Source organism: Argiope bruennichi, chromosome 10 (assembly GCF_947563725.1).
Source record: "Argiope bruennichi chromosome 10, qqArgBrue1.1, whole genome shotgun sequence".
In the NCBI taxonomy this organism is placed as follows: Eukaryota; Metazoa; Arthropoda; class Arachnida; order Araneae; family Araneidae; genus Argiope; species Argiope bruennichi.
In genome coordinates this window covers 41,368,202-41,395,982 of record NC_079160.1, presented here as the reverse complement: position 1 = coordinate 41,395,982, position 27,781 = coordinate 41,368,202, and the positions used below count along the sequence as shown (strand labels likewise).

The following is a 27,781-nucleotide window of genomic DNA, read 5'->3' as shown; positions in this document are numbered from 1 at the left end:
GAACGGACGGATTTTCTCTGAACAAATCTTACTCAGAATAGGATGGAAATATGTAAATTTTGTGTAAAGACTAAATACCAAATTTCAAACGTTTAGCTCAAAGCGTTTTTGAATCAACTTTATCACAGACAGACGAACATTTTCCAAAAAATTTCGAGCACAGGGAGGTTTAAAACTTGGAGATTCATCAAAATCTCAAGTTCGAATTTTTTCAAGATTGCCATATTTTCTCTATACTACCTATACAAGAAAGTAAAAAAAAAAAAAAAAAAAAAAACCATCTAATAAAATTATACACCTAGGCTTTTGATAGAAAAATATTAGGCCTTTAACCCTACAGTGCATCGTGTGCATTTTTTATTCCCATTTTTAAGCTTCATATGACTTCTCAAAAAGCAACAATGACTGTTTAGAAATTTTTTAAAATGTTTTTTGATAAAAATTTGTAATAAAGACCAATATATGGCAATAGATGTACCAGAATTAGATTCAAAGGGGATTCTCAAAGAAATATGAAGATGGCTGTTGTATGAGTAGTTCTATCATTAAAAATGCCATGGAAATATTTTTCATATTGTAAAAATGTAAGAGTAAAAAGGGACTTATTATTGAAGAATTGTTATAATGTGTTTTATGTCAGTGGTATAATATTTAATTCATAATCTAGCCATTTGTTCCATTAATTTTTTTTTAATTTCACGAAATGAAATAATTAAAGTTTTTTAAATAAGTTTCTTAAATTATATGCAGTTATAAAAAAAGACTTATCAATAAATCATCGGAAAACAAAAGATAATAGAATAAATAAACCAACTAAAATCAATTAAAATTAATTGACTTGTTATCTTTTTAACTTGTCACTATCTATGGATAAGAAACGCAAAAACATTTTGTGTAAGAAAACTTTTATTTGGAAAGAAATTATTAAATTAAAAACCCATTATACCTTGGAAAATTCTCAAAAAAAATTTAATGTTTAAAATAATCCATGACCTATTGCGTCTCATATAAAAAAACTATAAAAGTGCCACATTTTAACTTTCCCTTATATTATATATATAACGTTTCTCATACATATTAATACAAAATATATAAGAAATATATATATTTATAAATAAGAGAGAAAGCATGCCATTCTTTCCAGTGATATGATTAAATCACAAAATATATCACCTCATAAAGCGCTCGCATTGCTAGTGACAGAAATGCTTATTAATGCATTCCACTTTTCCGCATAAACACATGATGGAACTCATAATCAATGCTGCATGTTGCAGATCGGTATTTCTCTCTTGGGGATGGCAACAAGCCGAAGTGGGATGCCCAAGTGAGCGTTATTGAATCGAAGCAAACGTGGGTTGTTAATATATGAAACAATATAGGGCCGTACTATTTCTCTGCTCATTTTTGGAGCTAAATTGGGATATTACGCAAAAATTGATGTTATCATCAAGCTGTCGCATGAATGCTTGGTTATAAGGTAAGGCGCTTGTGGGAGTTTAACACTCCAAAGATATAGATGGTAGAATAAAGAGTATTTGTCTGTTAAAATAGATGACATACTTACAGATAGTCATCATCTTTGCCTAGAAATTAGATAACTGCAGAATTTTCGAAACTATGACATTTGACCGAGTTCTGAAGTGCGAAAGAAATTTATTATTAGAATAAATATTAGAAACCTGTTAAAATGGATGACATTCTTGCAGATAATTATTATCTTTGCTTTCTATACTAACATCTGAATGGATTTTTTTTTTTTTAATTTCCCGTATACTAAATAAAATTTTGAACAGTCAAAGAAGTGAAGCTTGAATGTTAATGGTTCTCTACATTTAAGGCATCAGCCCCAAAACTGCCTTTCACGCATGTCTATGTACACGATAACTCAAAAATGCATAAGACAGAGTGAGGAAATTTATAATGTAGATCTAGTGTCGAATTCATATCAGACTTTGGACGAAGTCTATTTTTGGACTTTCACGGTGGCTTGGTGGTAAGGTCTCGGCTTCGGAACCGGAGGGTTTCAGGCTCGAGACCCTATTCCACCGAAGAACTTCCGGGTAAGCGAGTTTGGTGTATCCGTCGGGGCGAAACGTCCTCCCGCTGGTGTGGTGTGGAAGTTTGGAGAGGCGGGATTCCATCTCAGGTGTCATCCTTGTCTTCTGACAGCGTTTCAAATTTATCAGGTCAGACCCAAAATAGCCGTAGTCTTGCTTTAAAACGGGATATTAATATAACTAAATTTGGGAAATCTGTGCGTTCTTGCACAGGATACTTTTTTGGTTTCGTCGACTGATAGTGACTGAAGGTTTGCTTGAGTGCTTTAATTACTGATTGATTGTTCTTTTTTTTTAATGTTTTAAAGGCGTTTTCATTCATTTTTGAATTTTTACTGCTGTCTATGTTTTTAGATGTATGAATATTTGTTATATTTAAAATCATTTCCATGGCATCTTAAATATAATTGTTCTAATATTAAAAACTTAGGCATTTCTTGTTTGGTCGTTGTCACTTTTTGGCTGTTGGTATTTTATACTTTTAAATATTTTTCTCTTGGAGATACACAAGATTATTTGTATTTTCTTTTACACTAATAATTACTAGCTATATATATAATTGTTGCTTTTGCTTTTATATTTAATTAATAATTATCCAAGTTTAAAGGGAAATATGAACAGAAAATATTTTTGCTCTTCAATTCTCAAGTGTCCCAACAGATCTTTACACATAGGTAGGTAGGCTAAACTGGTGGGAGAGTTAAATAATTTTTTAAAAAAATATGTAGATATTAACTAAATGCGTAAACAGTTTTTAAAACATACAAATATTAGAATATGTCACGAACAAAATTAATTCATGCCTTAATTATTTACCATTATCCAAATTTTGATGTAAGGTTGTTTATTATTAATAATGAAGATTCTTGAAAATCAAATTTTTCAATGAGTTGATGCCAAATATGGAATCAAAATTTAAGGAAATAATATATATTAATTATGTCCTAAAATATATTGTACTAAATAATGATTTAATCAAATTTTTCAATGAGTTGATGCCAAATATGGAATCAAAATTTAAGGAAATAATATATATTATGTCCTAAAATATATTGTACTAAATAATGATTTAATCAGATTTTTCAATGAGTTGATGCCAAATATGGAATCAAAATTTAAGGAAATAATATATATTAATTATGTCCTAAAATATATTGTACTAAATAATGATTTAATCAGATTTTTCAAATGTACTAAAATAGGGTGCCAAAAAAATAGGGAAGCAAAATTTAAGTAAATAATACATTTAGCTATGTTTCAAAATATACTATGTTGTAAATATTATATATTAAATCTATTCCTTGAGTGTTTTATTATTAAAACTAATAATTTAGTTCTAAAAATAGGAAAATAACATTCTTATAAAGAAAGCATATTTCAAGATTTTAGAACAACACGTATGGAATGAGAAATCCACTCAAGAAAATCTATCTTCACAAGCTTGTTACAAATCAAGTTGAATAAAGCTATGTAAAAAAGAATGAGATAACAAATGCACCTTCTTTAAAACTAAAAATATGTAATTTTGCTTCTAGCATATATATAATGTGATTAAATACATTAAGAGAAATATTCTTACTCATAAAACCATTCCTAAATTTTCGTCATATGGCTTTTGTAAGGTAGTATTAAATTTTTCCAGAAATTTTTTTAAAAACATATCATCATTAGTAATTCATTTACCAGAAATGCGTTTATTAACGTTGCAATTCACAATAGACAGAATAAAATAGGATTCAGTTGAATATTAATTTAAACATATATTAAGTATGAATCAATTCCAAACCAATTCGAATCCACTTTCCTTTGTCTTATAACTTTCTTAAACACGGACGTTAAAAAATCAAAATGAAATACTCTTATTAGTGAATAAAAAAAAGATTTTTTTTTAATTTAATTTCAACTTCAAATCTTTATTATATGCTTCATTGTTATAAATATTGTAAAATCTCGAATTCTAATCTTTTTCTTATATTTTTTACTGATGTCAAAAGTATAGAATGAAAATTCAATTAAATTAATCGATTAATGTATAATTAAATTTTGTAATATATTAAAATATTGTATTTTCGATAAAAACATAAAAGAATTTCAAAACTCTAGCTCATAAACAAGTCAGTGAAGAAAAGATTACTAAATTCCAACTTTGCACGTTCGATTTACATAGAAGTGAGTAAAAAAAATGAATGTAACTTTTATGTTCACGTGAATGGCAACGCTCATATTGATATACGGGAAATCCTTTTGAAATACGGTTTTATGGCAATATAAAGAAGAAAATCCACTAGGAAAATTTCCTCGGGCATGCTAGCGGATTTTACTTGAAGTATGATACGTGTATAAAATATTGGTGTCAAAATCAAATGTCAAATTTCACTAGTTCTTTCATTTCAAACAAATAATTTTTCATTTTATTGTCTCATAGATGGTTAAGACGTCAAATTTCTTATAGCTCCTAGGATTAGATTAATTGTTTGATTAAATAAATGCCATCAAAATAGTTTTTAGAAAATATTTTTATTAAAAAGCAGATTTTTCTCCATACATTTTCTGCTTTATGCCTTTATATTCAATATTTTAAATCTTATGGAGTTTTGAAATAAATATATTTTTTTTTCAATTACAAATGACTCCGTCAGATGACGCCACTTGCATTGTAATGAAATTTAGTAAAATTAATCAATTAACTCATATTTAATTTATGAAAATATTCAAATCAGGTTTTGCTTTGGAGATGCAACTTTGCACTTTTTCACATTTCAATCACTTTAAGAAATGAATGAAAAATCGATTACAATATGCTTTTTTGAAAACATAAACACTAAGCAAAATTTGTGAAAGCGTGATTTATGCTTGAATCTTCAATGCGAATATAAATATAGAATACGACTTTCATATTCAGTCTGATCCAGATTTTCAAATCAAACGATTTCTGCACGAAAAAAGTTAAGAACTTGAGAATATTTTCCTCAGAAAATCAATTATTCTTTCAAAAATGATTAATAATGCTTATAATGTTTCAAAAAAGAAAAGAAAAAATAATTAAAAATCTCTTTTGCTAGTAGAAAAATGCTAGATTTATAGATGATGCATTCATAATTCTCTACTTTTTTTTTATTATAAAGCAATTAATTTTTTCTTGTCATTCATTTCTTCAGAACACACTTTTGTCCTGAAACTCAACGTACAGAACTCCTCTTCCTAAACTTGTTTTTTACTATTTTTATGATATAAAATTGTAGATTCCAATTTTATATAAGGAAATATTTTTGAAAAGAGTTTTACAATCATATACAAGAGATTATTTTTTTAAAAATACTTAGATTTATCTTGAAAATAATGCCGGATATATTTTGAACTCGTTTACTGGATTTCATTAATATGTAACACATTTTTGATAAATGAACTGGCAGTTAGCCTCTTTTTTTTAATGAAAGCTTTTTACTTTTTCATAATTATCGAAAAATTTAAATTTTTAGTAGCTATTCATGTTGAATTTAGAACTAGAAAGTGTCGCTTTCAATGCAGTAAGATAGAAAACAGGAAAAGTGGGAGTACAAACACATTCAGAACTCTTTCAAAAGCAAATTTTTCTCAAATGTAGTTGATTCAATATTTATCCGCGTGTGCTTCACGTGATATTTTAGCTTCACATGAACTGTAAAAATTACAATTTTTACACTCTGAGAATCCAGATGTCCATACTACTCAGAAGTGCTGTGGGTATGCGTGCGTGTGTGTGTTCAGTATAACTAATCTCAAAAAATCTCATGTTGGCCGAATCATTTATATATTTTTGTAAATGCGAAAGGCTTACTTCGTAAATCGGTTATTAAGCATTTTTACCAGTTGTTATGAGATTAAAAGCATAAGATTCGGAACATAAAAATGGATTAATACGAGGGACTCGTCATCAAAGAAAACAATGAAAAGTAAAAGATACACCAAATAAAGCGTACAACAGAATTTACAGAATAAAAATTTTTAATATTAAAACAACACAGTTGCATTAATCTGAAAATGCGAGCATATATTACTTCAAATGACAATTTCTTTGATTACAATTGAATAACTTCAAGGTTTTGAATTTCTTCAAGGGTTTTCATAGAATTGTCAACATAATGTTTTTATTTATTCATCTCAGTTATTGTGATATTGTGAATTTGTTTTATATTTCATCTATGCTGTACATTCTATCTGTTGCATTATTTTTTTTTCTTTTTTGCTTAGTTCAATGTCACAAAAAAAGTCTTTTATAATTGGATTTCCGATCCAATATATTATCATAAAAATTAATTATTTCAGTACGCTTGATATGCTTTTCAAGTTTGTAAATGGCCTTTTGGAACGCCTTGTGGTATATTTTTGAAAATGGCTGTTATGACAACCGTACTCTAAGTAAATTAGCGAAACGTTGTATTAAAATTAAAATAACGATAATATATATAGTTTTAGATTATTGTACCGATTCTGAAAGGTTACGGTTACAATCTCGCAGCAATAAAAAGACTAGTACGGTAGCAATTGATTGTTACAAGCCTTTCACACGAGAAAAAAAGAGTTAACACTTGTAAATATTCCGAAAATGCCTCTTTAATTTTACCCTTTATATCCCGATGGTATTTAAAAGTACCGTTTAAATCGTGCTGATATCTTCGTAAGGTGTCTGTTTTTCTGATGGTATTCAAACGAAAATCATAGCTTTGACAACAAGTTATAATATATCATTTCAAGGCATGAATCAAAATCATTAAAATATTAATCAAATTAAAATATTTCAATTAATTAAAAGGGGGTTTTTAAATTGTTCCTGGGATTATTCAGAACATAAACTCAGCTCATAACACAAAAAGTAAAATAAAAACTTATAAAATAATGTGGTAAATAAATGGTTAAATTCATGTTATAAATTAAATTCATATAATATTTAAAATTTAAGTTAAATTTACAGCATAATCAAAAGTTCTTTTAAATTTATCTTATAATTAAAATTTGTCAGAAAATCTTGAAATTGTAATCAAAGCATTCTTGCACAACAAATTTATTACTTAATTTTCATGGCACACTTTAAGTTTTATTTCATAGTTATAACAAGTATTTTCTCTTTTTAGCGTTAAAAATTCAGCAAATGATACGATAAAAAAACAGAAAAGAAAACTCGATGACTGAAACAAAAGCAAGCGTATTTCTAACAATATTTTTTACAAGAAAACAGGAGATATTTCTTTCTTATTATTGCACAGAAAACTGCGACAAAACCTTTTTATTAAAGAGACAAAAATTCTCACTCTTAGAGAAGCAGAATTTCTGATTTTGGCATTCAGAAACCAATATATTTCCCACAACGCATCCTCGAATCTTTTTAACCAACGCATATATATTTCGATCTTTGTTTCTTTTACTGCATAAATTGCGAAACGCTTAGAAACAAAATGAAAACGATTTTTTTTTCTATTTATATTCTTTCTTCTGAATTCCAAAATATCAGCAAAATATAGGAGCAGCTGAAGAATGAAAATGTGCGAATAAAAGTTAATATATTGTCTTTGATCAAGCATGATGCTTGAAATGGCAACGGCTGTTTTTGGGAAAGAATAAAGGATGCATTTCTTCTATAATATATAATGACGATTTCATCTTTTTAGCTTATGAAAGATATACGACTTTCAAAATAAGAATTTCAGATTAAAGTTATGGATGTAAATCTAAAGCTTCCTCTCGATTGCTGTAAAGCAAAAGTAGATTTCTTCACATCCAAGTTATCTGGAAACAAATTATTGATGTTAAAAAAAGTCAAAATGAGGGCATGAAAATCACGTTTTACCCTCTAACTTCTAAGATATTGCATTTATCGAAAATCTTTAAATATGAAAGTTGTTTATCTTAATGAGGTGCTATTTTGGCTAATCGGATTTATTTTTCTTTCTTCAATATTAAGAAAGTTATAGCGAAATGAAAATTTCAAACCCCCGCCATTTCTATTTCCTTTGAAATAGATACGCCATTTACGAACTCATCCGAGATTTTTACATTTCTAACAACATATTCCAAGCCAGTTAAAATCCAAAACAAAATTACTCTAGTTATTCTGTTCACAACATAACATGAACAAAGCGTTATATGTATATATAAAATTTTGAAAAAAGGGCTGTTTTGGGTTCTAAGGACCATGATTGTTGAAGCAAATGAAGAAATTTCCCCTAATCTTTTCATGAAAATCATTGCAATAGTTAGTCCTCCTATAAGAATCTATCTAAAACCCACCTAAGATTTGAAAGTTCAATTTTGATGTAGAATACATTAGAAATAATGCCTAACAATAACAATTTCTAATAAAACTTATCCTGTGATTACATCTAGAATTTGAGCTATCAAATCTTTTCCACAACTATACGATTTAATTCATACTTCCATTGTCCTGTTTAAAAAATTCTTACGGATGTAAAACGATTAAAATCAGGCATCAAAATAAATGTTTTACTTTAAGAATTTTGACTCAAATTTTATTAAATTATTTATTTACCATTATTAAACAATATAGCTGCATCACAGTGCTTAATTGATAAAAGTAATCATCTCTGAAACGTTACAAAATAGATAATTATTTAATGCATTTAAATTTAAAATTTCATTTTAACATTTGTCCCAAACATAAGCCTATTTAGCGTTTCTAAGAATTGTTTTCACAGACGAATAAACAAGATGACGTAGTCACAATGATTCGACTGATTGAATACGTAATTTTATATAGATTTATAATTCTGATAATCGAACAATATATTAAAAATTCTGAATTTGTCTTACAATGTTGTTATTATTTCCCCCTGAGTGTGGATGGGCAGACATTTTATTGGCAGAAGCTGTCCAAAGCATCCATCTAGTTCTTTTCGTTTGCACATTATCGTGGTCACGGATCAAAATCTTTAAAAAAATAATATTTTCTATTCAAGGATCTAAAACTTGAAGATTCGTCTAGGTTTTCATTCGAAATTTTTGACCATTATAAAAATTTATTTTCATACGGACTGTCGACTAAAAGCAAAATGTACAAAGTAACCAACGGAAGAAGTCTCCCCAAAACTTTCTCACATATTGCCATGCTAGAGAACGCCTTGCATAGGATTGGCGAACAATAATTACTAAATATTAACTTTTGGTATGAAATTTAGAATTTTCATTGAATCTATCGTGTCATCCTTGGCGAGTTATTTCGCGATTAATCCCTGACTTGTGTAAATAGTATTCAAAAATCAAATTTGTGTATTTTATACATGCTTTTCTCAAGCGATTGAAATAAAAATTGGGTACAAAATTGAAACCCTCGTCGCAAAATTCCATATCAAATTTGAAATATTTGAGTTTTTCAGTGATCGCTTTTACATGTTTTCTGGGAGTACAAACCAACAGAACAATCAACCCCTTGAATTTAGCTAAAAATTCGATAGGTTTCCACACTACAGATGTAAATCTGTGTACCGAATTTTATCTATCTAGCTCTCTTCGTTTTGTAATTATCGTGTTAACTTATATTCGAACAATCAGACAGACGGATTCCCTCAGAACAGAAATTTGACTGAAATCTGCTAATTTAGTGCAAAGAGAGTATACCAAATTTAGCTTGTCTATGTTAAAGGGTTTTTGATTTATCTTTGCCAAAGACAGAAGACTGACGGACATTTTTCCAAAACCTGTTTCTTGAACCCAAGGAAATCTAAAACAGATTCATCAAAATCTCGAGTTCGAATTTTTTTTTTACGATTACTGTATTTACTCTATACTACACATACGGGAAAGTAAAAAGGGAAAAATAACAAATACAAAGTAACAAATTTTATGCCCATCATAGGCAAAGCATTCAGATCCCTGATTGAACCGGTCGCCACGGATAACAAATTCGGGTTCTCTGTTTAACCCTTTAAAGGGCCATTTTTTTCTAGTCATATTATGTTAAAATATTTTTAGGCTTGAAATGAGAATAAGAAAAGGGATTCATTTAGCTTATTAGATAAATTTAATTTCATTAATTAATTAATTTGGTTAATTAATAATTAAGTAACAAATCAAGACATTTTGTCTGAGACGAAGAAATGAAGCATCTAAGTTTCTGTCTAAAAAGATTTGTCGGAACTTATGCCAACCTACATAATTTCATACAAATATTGATAAATTTGGTAAGAAGCATACTTCCGACGACGGCCTTAGAAATGGTTAAGGCAAAATATCCTCTTTACAAGCGATACTTGCGACTTACTGCCTTTAGATAATGGTACGAACCGTTACAATAATCGGTTCTTTAATCAAAGCCATCAATTATATATCCTCCAAGGAAGTAAGAACACCCAGTTACTTTTCCTAGGATTCCTTTCCTTATTTCCTTTTATAAGCCCCCCCCCCCCTCTAACAAGAAGAGTAGAATCGACTCATTTCATTTTGTTTTTTAATTATCTAATAAAAGAAACGCACAAATATATCATTGGTGCTAACTTGATTTTAAAAAATTCTAAAATATCACAAATATGCAATATAACCAGCTTTTGTATACATTCGTACTTATATACATCTTTCCAAGAAACTTCTACCATATTTCCCTCTTTTGTTGTACAGAAAACCCAAGATAAGAAACCGAAAACAAAGATAGAATTCTCACTCTTTAAAGGTTAGAATTTTGGATATCGACATTCAAGAACCCATTTATTTTCCGAAAACGCATGGCTCAAAACTTTTTAACAAACGCATACATATTTTGATCTTTGTTTCCTGAAGTGCGTGAATTTGCAAAGCGCCTTAGAAATAAAATGAAAACTTTATCTTTTTTTATTCATCGCCTGCTCCGAATCTTAAGATATTTTCTGAATATATGAATACTTGAAAGATGAAAATGTTCGGATAGAAGTTTCAGCATATTGTCGCTAGGCAAATACGATACTTCAAAGCAGTAAAGCTGTTTCCATGAAAGAATGAAAAATGTACCTTTATTTGCATAATGTGCATTTAGACAATTTCGCCATTTTTACCGAGTTTATAGAAATTTTTTAAAAAGCGATTTTGACCATTGTCGAATATTAGAGGACATTTCCTTAACAAAGTATCTCTGCACTGTTCGTGAGCACATACCCTGTGCATCTGTTCGCAAAAAAATAGAACATTCTAGGCTAGAAAAATCAGAAAACAGTTTTCTTGACTAGACATTTATTCACATCGAGACACTCCTTACTTTTATACAATTTTCGATATGCAATTCCATATCACGGTTACGAATATTTCTTAAAAACAAAAATTGTTTTCTTCATAAACTACAAATTTCATAAGAAACTCGTTGGGGGTTCCGCGTGATCGTTAGAATAAATTTGCTCTGCTTTTCCTCGCGAGCTACTCATCGCTCACACACCACGTGAACGTTTACTTTCCATGACTACAAAGAAAAAAATCTTTCCGGCATAACTTTCAAGACAATGGGAATGCACTGCCCTCTGGGGTTAGAAAGGAGAACTAATCCCGACAACCATGGAAACGTGTTTCCCTGCATTAAAATTAGTCACAAATATACAATCTTCAGATATCTCATTGTCAAAGAACAATATTTATAAAAAGGTTACACTTTTACTCGATCTAATGGTGTCAATAGATGTTCTCAAGTTATACACATCTAATGGATTGATTGACTTTAGTGCTGAAACAATTGTTTTTTTAGTGTAGTTAAGAGAATGTACTGTTGTATTCTAAGAACAAACCCATTTTCAATGGTGTGAGGCATAACTTCGGAAAGCTATCGTCCTCGTCAGCTGACTATGGTCCAAGATGACAAGATTTGCTCCAAAATAGCCCGCTTATTACTTCAACAGGGAACGTTAATTGAATAAAACTAAACTTAAATCAAACTTATTTGAGTTAAGTATTAAACTTATTCAAACTTATTTATTAATTACACATTTTCGGTAATGAGTGTACTTCTTAAAGATAATTGATTATTTTACTTCTTTGAGAAGTTAAAAACGTATCCTTTCACACTTTTTAAATACTATCAACTAATTAATTAAGTAATGATGCAATTACTTTTCCATAATAAACTCGCGCTTGAATTACATATAAATGCTTTTATAACTAATTGTATTTTCGTAAATTGATAAACAACTTAACTCTTTTGGGATTTCAAAGAAAAAGTAATGATACGCAAATTAGTCAGATACTAAAAGATCGGAGCTGTAATACATTAGTCAAATTTAACATGTTTTATGAAAGCGAAGCAATTAGCTAATAAGCTTTGGTACAGAGAGCTACATTGAAGTAAAATGCTTAAGTAATGCCGTTAATCACATCTCAGTGATTAGTTAATAGAAATTTATCAAACTGTAACTGAATTTGTTAACTCACACAATTAAATTGTTTTAGTAGTATGCAAGAAAATCAATTAGTTTAATATTCAATTTCATAAAGTTTATGCGAAATGATATATTGTATATACAGTAAAACATTTATACATTTTTCAATAGACTAATATAATCGTTAGTCCCTAAATTTATATATAGCAATTGATTCCTAATGTTATAGCCAAGTTCAAATAAGTTATACGAAGAATTAAGTATTTCACTATTCGTCTTTTGTCCTAAATATATAATTTGATATCCTTTGATCCCATACCTTTTGATGAGAAATATCAAGGCATCTATGAAAATCTTCATGACTATTGGGAAAATAAATAAGGGTTTCAAATAATGCTGTAAAAATGAAATTTCTAGATCTTTCCTTTATTATCGAACTTGGCTAGAAGTGATCAATCATTGCCAAATTAATCTTAAGTTTGGCGATAATTTTTATTTTTTGCCAATGATGGCGATACGCTCTTACATATTTTTCATATATTCACAAAGCCAATTGTTCTTTGTGAAAATACAAAGTTGATCAAAATGGGGGAGCAGATTTTAATATTTATTTTTAATAAAAGACAGCACACAGAGGTATATGAAAATTCAAAGTAATACTTTTTGCTTTCGGATGCATTAATTTATTGCATTTATTATTGAAATTAAGAATTAATTTATTGGAATTAAGAAGAAAACTGGATGGCAACTGAAATAAATAAGTAAAAAGATAATTTTTTGAGTTTTAAAATAGCGAAAATTATTTTATGTGACAATATTTTTGGAAGCTATCGAGAAAAAAAATGCTAATAGTTTATTTTTTATGTGCTGAAAATTTCAACAAAAGTTCTTAAAAAATCATTCGGAGATGCACATTTTCACTCTCAAGTGCACTGCCAAAAAAAAAGGATCTAAAGCTAACAAAGAGACAAGATTTATAAACTATGTGTAAATATACACACAACTAAAAAAATTCAACTATGTGTAAATATACACACAACTAAAAAAATTCAACTATGTGTAAATATACACACAACTAAAAAATTCAACTATGTGTAAATATACACACAAACACGAACAAACATTCTCCTTTATTATTAGTATAGATAACTCTAGATTTAAAGATCTGTAAATATGCACATAGAAACGAACCCACAATATCCTTTATTTATTATTAGTATAGATTGATCTAAATTCAATGAATTATAAGTATACACACAGACACGAACGCACATTCTCCTTTTTTTATTATTAGTATAAATAGATCTAGGTTTAACGATCTGTAAATATACACATAGAAACGAATCCACAATCTCCTTTATTTATTATTAGTATAGATTGATCTAAATTCAATGAAGTATAAGTATACACACAGACACGAACCCACATTCTCCTTTATTTATTTATTTATTTATTATTATTATTATTATAGATAACGATACAAACGCAATATATATTTTTTTTATTATTTAAGGAGTTTGCATAAAGAATAAAAAAAGTGAAGTTACAGTATAAATTAAAATACAATTAGATTATCTAAGCGTTTACTTTTTAATGGCAGTATGACACCAATGAACTCCATTTTGTGTTTCATGCACGCAATAAATAGAACAAGTGTAAGGCTATTTACACACACGGTTCGAACGGCTACAACAGTTTGATGATTGAAAATTCTTAATTCATAGAAATGCAAGTACTAACTTATGCATAAGAAATTTAATTAAAGCTAAGATCAACTAATATTCCTCGTGCATTAGCTGGTTCTCAAAAGTTTCTAGGTAATGATATGGATGTAATCTAAAGAACTGTATTAACCCTTTAAAGGGACATTTTTTTCTAGTCATATTATGTTAAAATATTTTTAGGCTTGAAATTAGAATAAGAAAAGGGATTCATTTAGCTTATTAGATAAATTTAATTTGATTAATTAATTTGGTTAATTAATAATTAAGTAACAAATCAAGACACATCATTTTGTCTCAGATAAAGAACTGAAGCATCTAAGTTTTTGACTTACTAAAATAATTTGTCAGAACTGATGCCAACCTACATAATTTCATACAAAGATTGATAAATTTGGTGGGAAGCATACGTCCCACGGCCCTAGAAAGGGTTAAACAGCGTTTATGTGCTAATATAAATCCCGTCTGTTTAATAGTACAATCATATAATCTTTCATTCCTTCCAAAATATAAATATAGATAACTTTTTCCAAAGCATTAGAAAAAATGTTTTTCATGCAAGAGTCAATTTATTTTTCCAAAATTATGTTTATCTAAGTTTATCTGAGCTCTGTTTTTAAATGAGAATGTTTATAAAAAAACTGAGAAGTATAGTAGCTTAATAGGGATTAATTTGCTTTGAACCCCCACGAGACTCGAGTAAATCCAAAGTTACGTCACTAGCAGAATGGAGTTTATCTTACTTTGAGAAATCGCAAGAAGGCAAGGGAAAAAAACTTTTTATACATTTTCTTAAAGTTGCAATAGTGTTTGCGAAGGAAACAGCTACAAGTTAAATTTCATTCTGAAAATGTGGGTAGAGAATTCTTTAAACAAAGCATAGAATCTTATGAAGTAAGAAAATAAAATAACTGGAAAAGAACATTTTAAATAATTTTTTTTAATTTTCATGGTATTTTCTCCTATTTATGTATAGAATTTAGTTGTTGAATGAGAAAAACAAAGAAGCTTTTAAAAGCTTGCTATTATTAATGCATTAATGTAGAAAATATTTTTTTACTCGAAAGTATGGAGGTCAAAATACAATCAGAAAGAATAAAGCGTAAAAAACTGAAAGAAATGTTTGAAAAAAATTAGAATGATCACATTTAATATAAATTTAGGAAGAATCGTTAGTAAATTTCTTTCGTAGTTTCATTGTGGCTTAGTTTCCTTATAGTATAACCTTTAGCTTTTTCTTAAATAAAAAGCTTTAAAGATTTTATTTTAATTCATATTTTGAGAAATAAGTTATTTTCTCTATTTTCTCACATTTTTTAAAAATTCTTATAAAATTTCTAGCATGGCTATCACATTACATGCTCATAAACTCAATCACTACAAGATATATCATGTGTTTTTTTCAGTGAACCAGGTAAAATCAGTAGATGAAAATAGAATTCTAAAAATATTTATCAAGAGTAATCATGATTTTATAAAAAAGATTAAAAGTGGGATATTAAAAGTATTCAGACATTTTACATCATTTACATTATTCTTGATAAAACAATGAAAATAATTTAAATTTCATGGCAACAAACAAAGTTTTCCTTAAAATTGCTACACAACAAGAAAGAGAATTTGAAACTGAACATTTTAAAGTTTAAAATGTAATAAAAATCATTTTTGTGTAAAAATATTTTTAAAAACTGTCTTGGAAAATGCCAAGATCTCTCCTAATTTTTAATTAAATAAAATTCTTATTAACATTTGCAAACTACTGTTTCGAGGGGCACATTCCTACCCTCTAAAACATATTTGTGCTAATTTGGAAGTCTAGTGTTTGGCTTAAATTGCATAAATGCACCTATTCTTCTTTATTATTAGTAAAAATCCGTCATAAGAGTCGGAATAAAATCCATTGTTCTAAAACTCAGGAAAAGAAAATCACATTCATGAGAATGCCTTTGAAATTCCACAGAAATGATACCAACCAAAATTGATACAATCCCCTTGAATTTCTGAAAAACAAATTGGCAACACAATTTCTATTTTATAAAAACATCAGTGACCTTACTTTCCATTTTTATATTTCTTGCGCCGTATTTTTAGAAAGAGGGATCAAGAATTGCCGAATTGGGCTGCAAAATCTCCCGAAACGAGTGGTTGGAAAAAAGAAAGGGCCTTCTTTTTACGATCTCCGAATTTCGAAATCGCGTGTTTTATATTCATGAGCTGGCATTTTATCTTCAGCTGAAAAAATGCTTCGCAAATTTGCCGTCAAAAAATTACCTAACTCATGATTGCTTTGCAAGATGGCAGTGGTGCTTCAAGAAATAGATTGCACCTCAGAAACACCTGACAGAATTTAAGATCTCAGCAAAAATTTTGTTCTGTAAATATTTATACGTCTTTTGATTTGTTTCCTTCTTTTATTACAAAATTCAAATTTATCATTTGACGATTTTTTTTATCCAGAAAAAAATATTGCAATGATAGATTTGGTACATAAATTGGTACACTGTTAAAAAAAATTTTTTTCATCCAAAAAAATATTGCAATGATAGATTTGGTACATAATAAGTTGGTACACTGTTAAAAAAAATTTTTTTTTGGTATGAAGATTTATTTTTAAAAGATGTGTGTGCAAAAGTTTTTTTTTCCCCTTGATGAATAGAGATTCTAGATTTCTCATAAGAAAAAGAAAAACACGAATACTATATTATTTTGTCGTAAATTACAAATTTTAAATTTCTTTTTTTATTTTAATCAATAATATTCACATTCTTTTAATTTTATTTTTGAAATAATAAAAATTGCTTTTCTTCTTCAAACCATTGATGAAATTTCAACTATAAATGTGGTAATTGTGGTATATACTGTTTAAGAATTATAAAATTCACTATCTGAAAATTGCCCGTAGTTTGATTTTTGAATGTAATTATTCTTTTGTAATTTTGTGCTTTTATAATTGTAAAGCCATGTTTCACAAATTGAAAATTACATATTCAAAAGGAAAAAAAATAATTGCAAATAAAGTGATTTAATTAAGAAATAAGTTTTTTTACTTATATATTTTAGAGTTTTATGCAGGTTAAGTTAAGCAACTTAGCTTTATATATTCCATATATGGTAGGCAAGCGTTAAAGAGACTTGAATTCAATTTCTTAATCTTCATATTTTTACTTATTTCTTCCAATTCTATCCGTCTGTGATTCAAAAAAAGTGAAAAATAAATAATTTTGAAATCTAAATTCTCCTATACAACAATATCAAAATTCAACTCCTGTCATGTTTCCAAAAGACTTTCATCTCATATTAACTCTTATGCTTTTTTGTGCATACAGTGCTCGACTTGGACCTGTTGTTATTCTCTGAAGTTTTTCATTCAAAACCATTTCTATGCATTTAGCGAAAGAAAAAGTACAGATACCTGAAAGACAGCTAATTTCAGGAAAAATAAGAAGTAAGACTGTAAAAGAATCAGATTTTAAAATAATAAAAATCATAAAAATAGAAAGAATTCCCTTCAGAATATGATAAATAATCTCAATATGTATTAGTTGATGACACCGACAAGAGTTATGGCAAACAAAATGTCGCCAAAATTTTCATTTTTCAAGGATTTCCTTCAAACGTTAATCATATATAAGAAATAATTTAACAAAAAATACCATAAGAGGAAAGGCGTTTTGTTATTGTAATTGTTAAAAGTTAAATTAAATATATTTCTAAAAGAAAAATCCCATTTTGTTTTATTGTTTTTTTTTGTCTTTAATTTCACGTTTATTAAAGAAAGTATGACCGTAACATAAATCAAACTTTAATATCGTCTGCCTCTAATAAAACGAAACAAACATTTGTAACATCTATTTTGAAAGAAAACTTTTTACTGCTAATAAAAAATTTGGTGTTGTATATTGAAATTATGTCTCTGAGTTGTAATTCTATTTTATTCCGGATAGGAGACTATATGTTAGATTTCATTTATTTATCAGGAGTTGATATCCATACTAGTTTTCTGGTTAAAATAATGGTTATTGGTTAGTATATTTTTAGAATAAACGTTTCATTTCTTTACGATACAGAAATAAACAAAAATTTTAAATTCTTATAATAACATTTTTTTCTATAAAAGTTCATTTTCTGGTATTTTTTCTTTAAAAGTTGATTTGGTTGATTAAAAATATTCTTTTATTTTCAGTTAATGTTATCAACAAAAGAAAATTCTTTAATAATATCTTTTAATGTTATGGAAATTTATCTAAGTATTTTGAAAATCCATTTTTTTTTCAATTTAAGGAAACATCAGCCTGAATCTCCTCAACTTATTTATTGAAAATATAAGAAGAAAATATTCCTGGGGGTTTTTTTTGTTTGTTTAATTTTAAAGAATTATTATATCTTGAAAATTTATTTTACATTTGTCAGTTCCAATCAAATTTCCAAATTCTGTTAGATCTAACATTATTGACCGGCAACCAAAATTATCGTTTCCTGTCAGTTCCATCGAAATTAATTCGAAAATTATAGAAAAATTATCTTTATTTTCAAATTTGAATCATTTAAAGAAATTTTGATACTGTTTTAAATTCACTTTTATCCGGCTCTAATCTTTTACATTTCTCGGAGAATATCAGCTTTTGTAAATTCAAATAAGAGCATCAGACTGACAATATAATATTCGGTTAAAAAGGGATACATGAAAACGAGATTTTAATAAGAAATTTTTCAATTTTAGATTTCTTTAAGATTTCCATGAATTTTTAAAAATGTTTTTTTTCAATTCTATGTAATTGACGCAATGACAAAGAGAGTATCAAATAATTTATAAAATATTTATTCAAAAATATATATGAAAACGATAATGTTTTATGAGAAATTGGAAATTTTTATAGTTAGAAAATTTATAATCATTATAAAGGATTTTATTTTGCATTTCTGTCAAGCACAATATAATTTAATTATGTTACAGGCAAAATCCCAGTTTTATTCTTAAAGGAAGCTAAATTTTATTCATAAAGTAGAAAAATTTCTTTTTCATAATTGCGAACTAAAAATGTATGTCAGTAATAGTTAATGTCTGTAAATATATTAAATTTACTAACAACGAATTCAAGCAAGACATATTTTGGTTTTTTTGTATTTCATTTATATTAGTTTTTCCATTACAGAAAGTGATCTAACACAACAAATACGCAACTTTTATCTTTAAGAATGTTCATTACATGATTTTTTTAATTCATTCTTCCCCTCAAAATTTTATTTATGTAATTCGCTTTGAATATAGATATTCTGCAATGGTCAATATGAAGACCAGACGATTATAAATCAGTTACCAGAAAGAAAAATATGCAAACGATATTTTATAGATTGGAGAAGAAACTGCAAATGCCAAATGTAAGAAGCTTTTTAATTTCCATTCAATATTTAATTTTAAATCTCTCCAATTTCTTTTATAATCTAATAATTACATTAAGTAATTTATGAAATATGTAATAAAATGAATATACATAACTGAAGTTCTAGTGAACAAAAAAAAAACAAAAATATTTTTTTAATTTTACAAAATATTCTTAATTATTAAAGTGCATTTTAAATAAAAATAATTTTTATGTGAATTCCAAAATAATTTAATAACTTTTGTCGAGATAGTTCAATTTTATTCATATAAAAATGAAACACTTCTTTGTTTTTCAAAATTTAAATAAACGTCTCAATAAATTGTAATTTTATAACAAAACTTTTAATTATTTTAATGACCAAAAACAAGCTGATAAAACATTGGTTTAGCTATTTAATTCATAAGTTTTTTTTAGTTTCTTGCCATTTTTCCCTTTTTTTCAATTAGTTTTAAAAAGAGGGCAATTTTTATGCGTTTTATGAATTGTTTTATATTGTCTGTAAAAAGAAATTGTAATAAATATTGTATAATCAAAACTAACTTCTTTATAATAAACTAATGTAACTTAAACATATGACAATCTGCAAAAATATTTCATATTTGTTAGAGATAGTCAATTGACTTTCATTTCGTAAAAGATACAATTTAACAAACCTTTTTTAAAACTGAATGTTGACTATAGTTTGAGTAAATATTGAAGCATATTTATGCTTTTAATACCTGGCTTGTTTTCATTTCATAATGCAAAACCCTACTTTCTATAAAAAAGAATATATTTCAATATGTTTTGTAATTTTTAAGATGAAAGGCATAAATATATGCATTCAGATCTTATAATAATACATTAGGAAAAAATTTTCCGTTTTTAAAATATTAAAACTAAAACTTTTTAAAATCAAATGAATGAATATGATAATGCGCAATGATATCTTTTTTTAGATTTCAGCATAATATAATTGAACATTTTATACTCAGAATTTTAAAAAAATAAAAAGAATTTGTATAGAACGAATAAATAAATTCGAATAACTCGTTTTATTACATTTGTAAATTGCAAAAACATCTTTTAAAATATTTTCTTTTTTTTTTAATTTTTGTAATCTCAGACAAAGAAAAAAATAAATTTCGAAATTTAATTTATCGTCTGAGTGAAGAAGTTTTAATTTAAGGCAAAAGAATATTTAGAAAAATAACATTCACGCGAAATTTAATTAAATTTTTCACTTTCATTTTATCAAATGACATTGTATGTTTAGATTAATTTATTCAAAAGTCACAAATTTTTCAGCTTAATTAAAAAACGTCGAATTTACTTTATAAAATTAAAAAAATGGTAGCAATATTTTTCTTACTAAAATTGATAACCGAGGTATTTTTCATGATATATTATTTTTCCAGAAATGCATTTTAACAATCTCATTTAAATGAATAATACAAAATATTAGAAACACACTATGAAATCAGTAGTAGAACTACATATTTTAAAAATTATGAATTGTTTTAAATTTGGCAAAATATTTACAAGCTACCGCTCATTCAATTTAATTCAAAGACCTCTTTTTTAATATATTCATACAACATTTATCTCTTTCTTTTATAACTTTATTCTAAATATCCAATTGAATGTTATGTTACATCCGTATTAAATCCAAAATTTAGAATTGGATTTAATAAAACATTTATTGCAAAATTTGAACAAAAAAAATCTTCAAGTAATTCTAAAAATAATAAAACAAACATCTTCATATCGATTATTTTTCAAACTGTTTTCAAATTTAATAAATACTTATTTCAAATAATCCGGCAATTTATTTAATTTACAATTTGAAAATGCAATTTCGTAAGAATGTATTGACATAGTAACTTGATTTCTTAACTTAAAATATAAAAAAAAAAACTATCAGATGTATTTTATGAAAGTTACAGAAAAGATTCGGAAATTATATTTTAAGAATAAAAAAATGTATTTAAACTACTTTTCTACTTATAAAAATCGTTCGCTCAGGTATTTTAATACTATTCAATTTCTCTTTGGAGGTTATTTAGGTTTTGACGCCAGAATTCTCAGAAAATTCTGAATATTTAATAACAATGTAAAAATAAGAAGGAATATTTTATTCATGTATTTTACTAGAGTGCCATTCTATTTTTGTCTTATCTGAAGTAATTATTTTAATTAACTACTTATTATTACTACTTATTCCAATCATTAACAATATTTTTTATTCATAATATTTTGCTTATTTTCTTGCTTTAGCAAGGATTTGAGTATGTTTGTCATGCCATGTCAAATTTTCATAATCTTATATGGATAATTCCTTTGTACTTCACTAGAAATTGTTTGAATTTTATCACATCTTTAATTAGCATCTCATTATCAGCATCAGTATTTAATATCTCCTCGGCATTCACTTTGCACAGTTTGGGCTATATAAAATTCGGACACAAATTTCTGCCTAAAATTTCTGTTCTAATTCTTGGAGCTAACTTTTAACAACTGGATGTTCACAAAATACCTCTATCATGTGTCAGTATGATTTACGATTCCAATTTCCATTTCTTATTAGTATCGTAATCTTATTAAAAAACATGCTTTAAAATAATATGCGAAGTTATTATTGTCAACTGACCATATAACGTGACGTCACATGGTCAGATGAAGTAACGTCATTAGAAGATACTTATTTGAAGGATTTATTGCATTTTTATTTAAAAGAAGAACCGAAAGGGTTTTTAATACTTTTAAATGTATGTTCGAGTTATTCATTTATGATTAATTTATTACGATGACTTAATTATAGCTTAATTTTTAATTTTAATACATAATTTTTCTTACTAGTGATGACTTAATTATAACTAAAAGCGTCAAAAATTAATTCAGTAATTTCACGCATGCAGCAGATTTATTGACTAGATTTAGCACTGTTGATTGATTCTGTTTTGAACTTGCTTCAGAGTTATAAAGGGAGGACGTAAGATTGAATTAAATTCAAATTTTTAATATGATGCACAAGACAAATCACCAAATAAATATAGAAGAGAACTTTCTAAGATTTTCGAGCACTCTTAGTTCTCTTCTAATATATAAGAGAACTACCTGAGATCTTCGGAAGAGGTTTCGGAACTTTCTGAAAATTGTTCAAGGCAAATTAATTTTATATCATTTGATTTATCTAAGGCCATGTATTCAAACTAGAATAAAATTTTAATTTTCAAACAGCAAATTTATTTTTTTAAGTTCCCAAATTTATTTGAAAGGGCCTATATTATATATTATTTTGCGAAGGGGAAGATTAAGTCCACAGATGTGACGAGCTTTATATTAAACTATATAAAGATGTACTAAATATTCACTTTTAAATAATGGAAGTTAAATAATGATAATTGTTTAAACATTTTCTTCAAAATTAATTTTAAATTTAAATTTTTATATATGAAATACTGAAATTAGCTCTCTTGCAAGTATTCCACATTTAAATGATCCAATATTTCTATTTGTGGCAATATGTATAGCTTAAATACTGTTTTCAAAAATTTAAAATCTATGAAAAAATTCAGGTTTTGAATGTTGAGGGTGGTAAAAGTGCTACCTAAATGTCGCTCTTGCAGGGTTTTTACTCCAGGCATCCAAACAATTTGCCAACTTCTCAGATTCAAATAATTATATCAATGAGACGATTCAAATTTGATACATTGTTATATGAAAAGTCATTCAATTTAATATTTTAATTGAGGATTTATGACATTCCTCTTTTTTTCCCAAATAACTAAATTTCCTTCTACAAGTTTTGATATGAGGATTTTCTGTCCCTTTATAAATGATTTATTTCCTATTTACCCTAATAGGCCGAGCGTCAATACAGCTGCCCCTCATGATGTTACAATCACATGATAAACGTTACTGTATATATATCATTTCCATCTAATTATACTTTCTCTTACATTCTTCGCTAGAAATTTGAATCTAACCTTCTTGATAGATGCACAGTGGATTCCTAATCAGGTTGGCATAATGCTTTGTATGAAACAGATGAATATAAAAAAATTAGTGATAATTTGGAAAGAAAGAAAGATTTTTAGAACGAAAATATTTTCAGCATCACAGATGGATCAGGAGATTGTCAGTTTAGAAAAATCATTAATTTACAAATTAAAGAACGATGCTAATTAAAGCTATTAATTATACACTATGATGAAGGTATTTCCAATCAATTAAATGCGATGAATTAAAGTATTTATTTCCTCCTTGCAACAAAAAATATGATCAAGAAATATATTTTATTGTATTACGATGGAATATGAAATTTTTGCTAATTATTTTCTCCCTTCACTTGGAAAATTAAGAAATTTAAGAGGAAATGATTGAGTGAATATAGAAATTGCTTATTAGTTTGAATATTTTCATATTAAATAAGAAAAAAATGTTCAAATCATGGTTGACAAATCCATCTATCATAATATATGCTTTTTAATCAAAATACATCTCTTATTATTATCATCCTCGGGAAAATTTCATTATCAAAAAACAAAATTTTACTTATGTAATACCATTGTTTGTGACTACGTTACAGAAGATTTTTTTTATAATCGTAATAAAATACTTTTATTTATTTTTTTATGTTTTGCATAAAATGGATTGAAAAAGATGTACACGAGATGAAAGCTAAAAGAATTTTGAAAATTGGGGGGAGGGGGTTATCAAAGAATTTAGAAAATATCTGGTTTAGGAGTTTATCAAAAAAATTTTCTTCAAAATTTTAGGGATAACTCACAAAAAAGATTAGCAATTCCTAACTAAAGATCAGCTGCCTTTCTATCCAGGTTCTAATTAGTGGGGTTATATTGATATATAAAGTGAACTTTTCTATTTGCTTCAGATTATGAAGGAGTAAAATGACAAATATTTTTTAATAAAAAAACTTTTTTCGAAATTGCAGAACATATTGAGAAATTATTAATCCAAATTTGCATACAAAAACGCATTAAATTTTAACGGATGATGTTATTGATAAGAAGATATAAAAAAAATTTAGGTTTTGTGTAAATAGTATTGAAGGATATAAAATAGCATTAAAGCGTATATTTCGTAAATATGAAGAAAGTAAAATACAATTCCAAGGATTTCATAAAGATAATTCTTCAAAAATTGTGAATATTTAATAAGAAAAAGGAAATTTTTGTCGAAAATCAAATTTTCTAGGTAGTAGCCAGCCGAAACATGAATACACATATTATTGACGTGTATTATACATATTAGCGACACATAAACGTGAATTTTAGAAAATTTCGTTTAATTTTTTTAGAATAAAAATGGAAATAAATGAGTGCTAAAATATTTTGAAACTCAAAAGCCAGAAAAACTGCCGAACAAACAAAACAAAATAAACCGAACATAAAATCCATTTGCTATATAATTCATTTTCAGATGTTTTCTTTTTATATATCTTGAGCGAAAGATCTATCATTTAACTCCAAACTATTTGTTCTCAACATTCACTCTTTCATTGTTATTTTTTTTTTCTTTTTAAAAACCTTGATAATTCCATTTTTACAGAAAATTCTTGCCTAAAATTAAAAAATAAATTAAGAAATAAAATAGCAATTCTTAAGAACAATTATCAGAAAATTTGAATAAATTCCAACGAATCAAAGATTTTTCTCAATTATTTTTAAGGAAAAGAATGTTCTCTAAGAAATTTCGCAATCCCCATGTCGCGTTGCTCAGCCCCGGGAAAAGCGACCTCCGATTTTTGAGAAGCCCGGACGAAATAGAAATTCGGTAGTAACAAAATTTTTAAAGAAAAATTGAATGAAATCTGTCGAGTCAAATTGTTTTCTCAACTGATTTGAAAAAAAAAATGTTCTGCGAGAAATTTCGCAAATCTTGTATCGTTCTGCTCAGCCCCCGGGAAGAGCGACCCACATTTTTGAGGTGCCCAGGCAAATTCTGCAGATATATAATGACAACTCAAAAGACCAATTTTGCAGATGAGAACACTGCTGATTACATCATAAAATTTTATTAGAATAAAAAATCAGAAGAATGAGTAATAAGCTGAAGGGTTTTTATATTATATGCATTAAATTCTATAACAGTCAAAATTAAAGCATTATATTAAACAAAAAATACAAAATTATCGATTTGAAAAATATATGTAGATACATTTGGGAATAAAAATAGAGATTTTAACTAATTTTATTATTACAGCTAAATTTTAGTTTTAAATAGAATAAAAATATAATATTTAAAGTAAGTGCGTAATTCGTACTTCGATTTACACAATGCATCAACATATCTAATACTCATAAAGAATATTGATATAAAAAACAAATATTTCCTTTTTAAAAGCATTTTTCTGTATAATATAAAAATATTGGAGAATCTTCACATGAAAAAGCAAAGTTTTTTTTTTTTTATAACTTTTGTATCATTCATAAAAAGTTTAAAAATAGTGTTTAATTTGGAAAAAAAAAACTTATCAGTCAATAGCACGCCTTATCAAATTTAACGTAAAATGATAAGAAATTGATATGGACAGAAAGATAAATAGATATGTCAGATGTTCTTATTCACAAGAAAAAAGCTAAAAAAAATAAAAATATTCAGTCTGCTGTCAGTTATGGGTGTTAGCGTATTATTAGATTAGAATGAAATAAATTATAAGAATAAGAATGGACGGTTTTTTTTCTTTACATTAACTTCCATTCTAATGCATATTAAATACATAATGAATTAAATTTGCTGTATTTTTCTATTTATCACAGAATAATTATAAGGATTCTTTAACAAATAAATGTAAAAAAAATGTTAACATAAGTCATTAAAATGAGGAACTTAAAATTTAAGCAAATCAAGAAATATATTTCATAAAATCTTTGAACAAAACAAAAGTAATAAAATTGCAATTTTGTAAAATTATAATGCGTGTTTCGCTTCATTATTGATACGTAATCATTATCGCAAAAATAATATATTCGAATCAAATTATAAATATATTTAATTGTTCATAAATTACATTTTGAAACTTTCTGCATATTAAAAAGTTTACTAATTTTTATATTCTATAATTTTTTTAATCAAATTAATGAATGACTAATGTAACAGTCCGATTAAAAAAGTATATTTATAATACTTAAGTTATGATATTCAAATTTTTGAAAAAAAAAACCACAGAAAAAATATTTTATATTAAGTATATATTGTTTCAAAAAGTAATAACTTTTAATGTGTTCCTATCATTCGAAATTAATTGCTACGCCAGATTTTAGATATCGACGCATAATTTTTAATTAAATTAAATTTTCTTTCTAATATTTCATTTATTCTTATTTCAAACAATAAAAATACAGTAAATTTTTGTGCTACTGCCATAAAATGAAAGAAAAAAAAAGTTATTTTCGAAGATTATAGATAAAAGCTAGCATTTTGCTAGAAAAAGATGAAACAACCACTTTTTATTTATTACTTAAAAACTTTGAAATAGATGACAAGCAAATCAGAATCAAGAGACGGCGAATAAAAAAATTAACGTAAAAATTGGTAATAAGTTTTGTTATCAAACTTAAAATAAAAACGCTTTACGCCGTCAGTCGCTGAATTAATACTCCCACATGAATGGCAACAAGTTTCATTTTACTCATATAGAATCTTCAACAGGCCGTGCGGGAACGACCGCAAAAGGTACTTGGCGACAGGTGATTACATAAACACTTACCGTCTCTGTCATAGTGACTCCACACCTCCATAAACTGACTAGCTGTCAGATTTTTGAGTTCCCTCGTGTTTTTGTCCCGGAACTGGCGCATGAAGTTACACGAGTTTGACTTGCGAGGTTTCCTCGAATCTTCCATCGTTTCTCCCGTTTTTTCCTCGTGCCCGACTGGAAAAAAAACTCCCCCCTTCCGAAATGAGGCCGAGAAAGTTTGAAAATGGGACGAAAAGCGAGAACTTTTATTTTCACGAGCGGAAAGGGGAACGATTTACCTGTTCGAAACGTTTAGAACTCTGAGCGCGCTCGGATTTCCGCAGACGATTTTGTTTAAAAGGATGCCGGCTGCGCACGCGCCAATCGATGCTGCGCGCCACACTTGCTGCAATGCTCACCGGACAAGGGGTTGTTGGATGGGTGGAATCTTCCCTCCAAATGTTTTTTTTAGATTAAGTTTATCTAAGTCAACTATACAACAATACATTTTACACATTCTAAATTAATTTTAAATCATGATGAAAAGTTCTATTGTTTTGTCAGTCTTTTTGTGTAAGATATTCTTTATTATAAGAATTTGTTCATTTAACTC

General features: G+C 27.1%; 1 protein-coding gene across 1 annotated transcript in view; it reads right to left on the bottom strand.

Moving 5' to 3' along the window:
* Positions 1-27,487, bottom strand: part of LOC129987882 (calbindin-32-like) — a 424,993-nt gene extending 397,506 nt beyond the window's left edge. Inside the window, exon 1 of the mRNA XM_056095864.1 lies at positions 27,199-27,487. Within this exon, the coding sequence (XP_055951839.1) occupies positions 27,199-27,334 (136 nt within the window). The 5' untranslated portion in view covers positions 27,335-27,487. The remainder of the gene's footprint in view (positions 1-27,198) is intronic.
* Between the last annotated feature and the right edge of the window lie 294 nt (positions 27,488-27,781).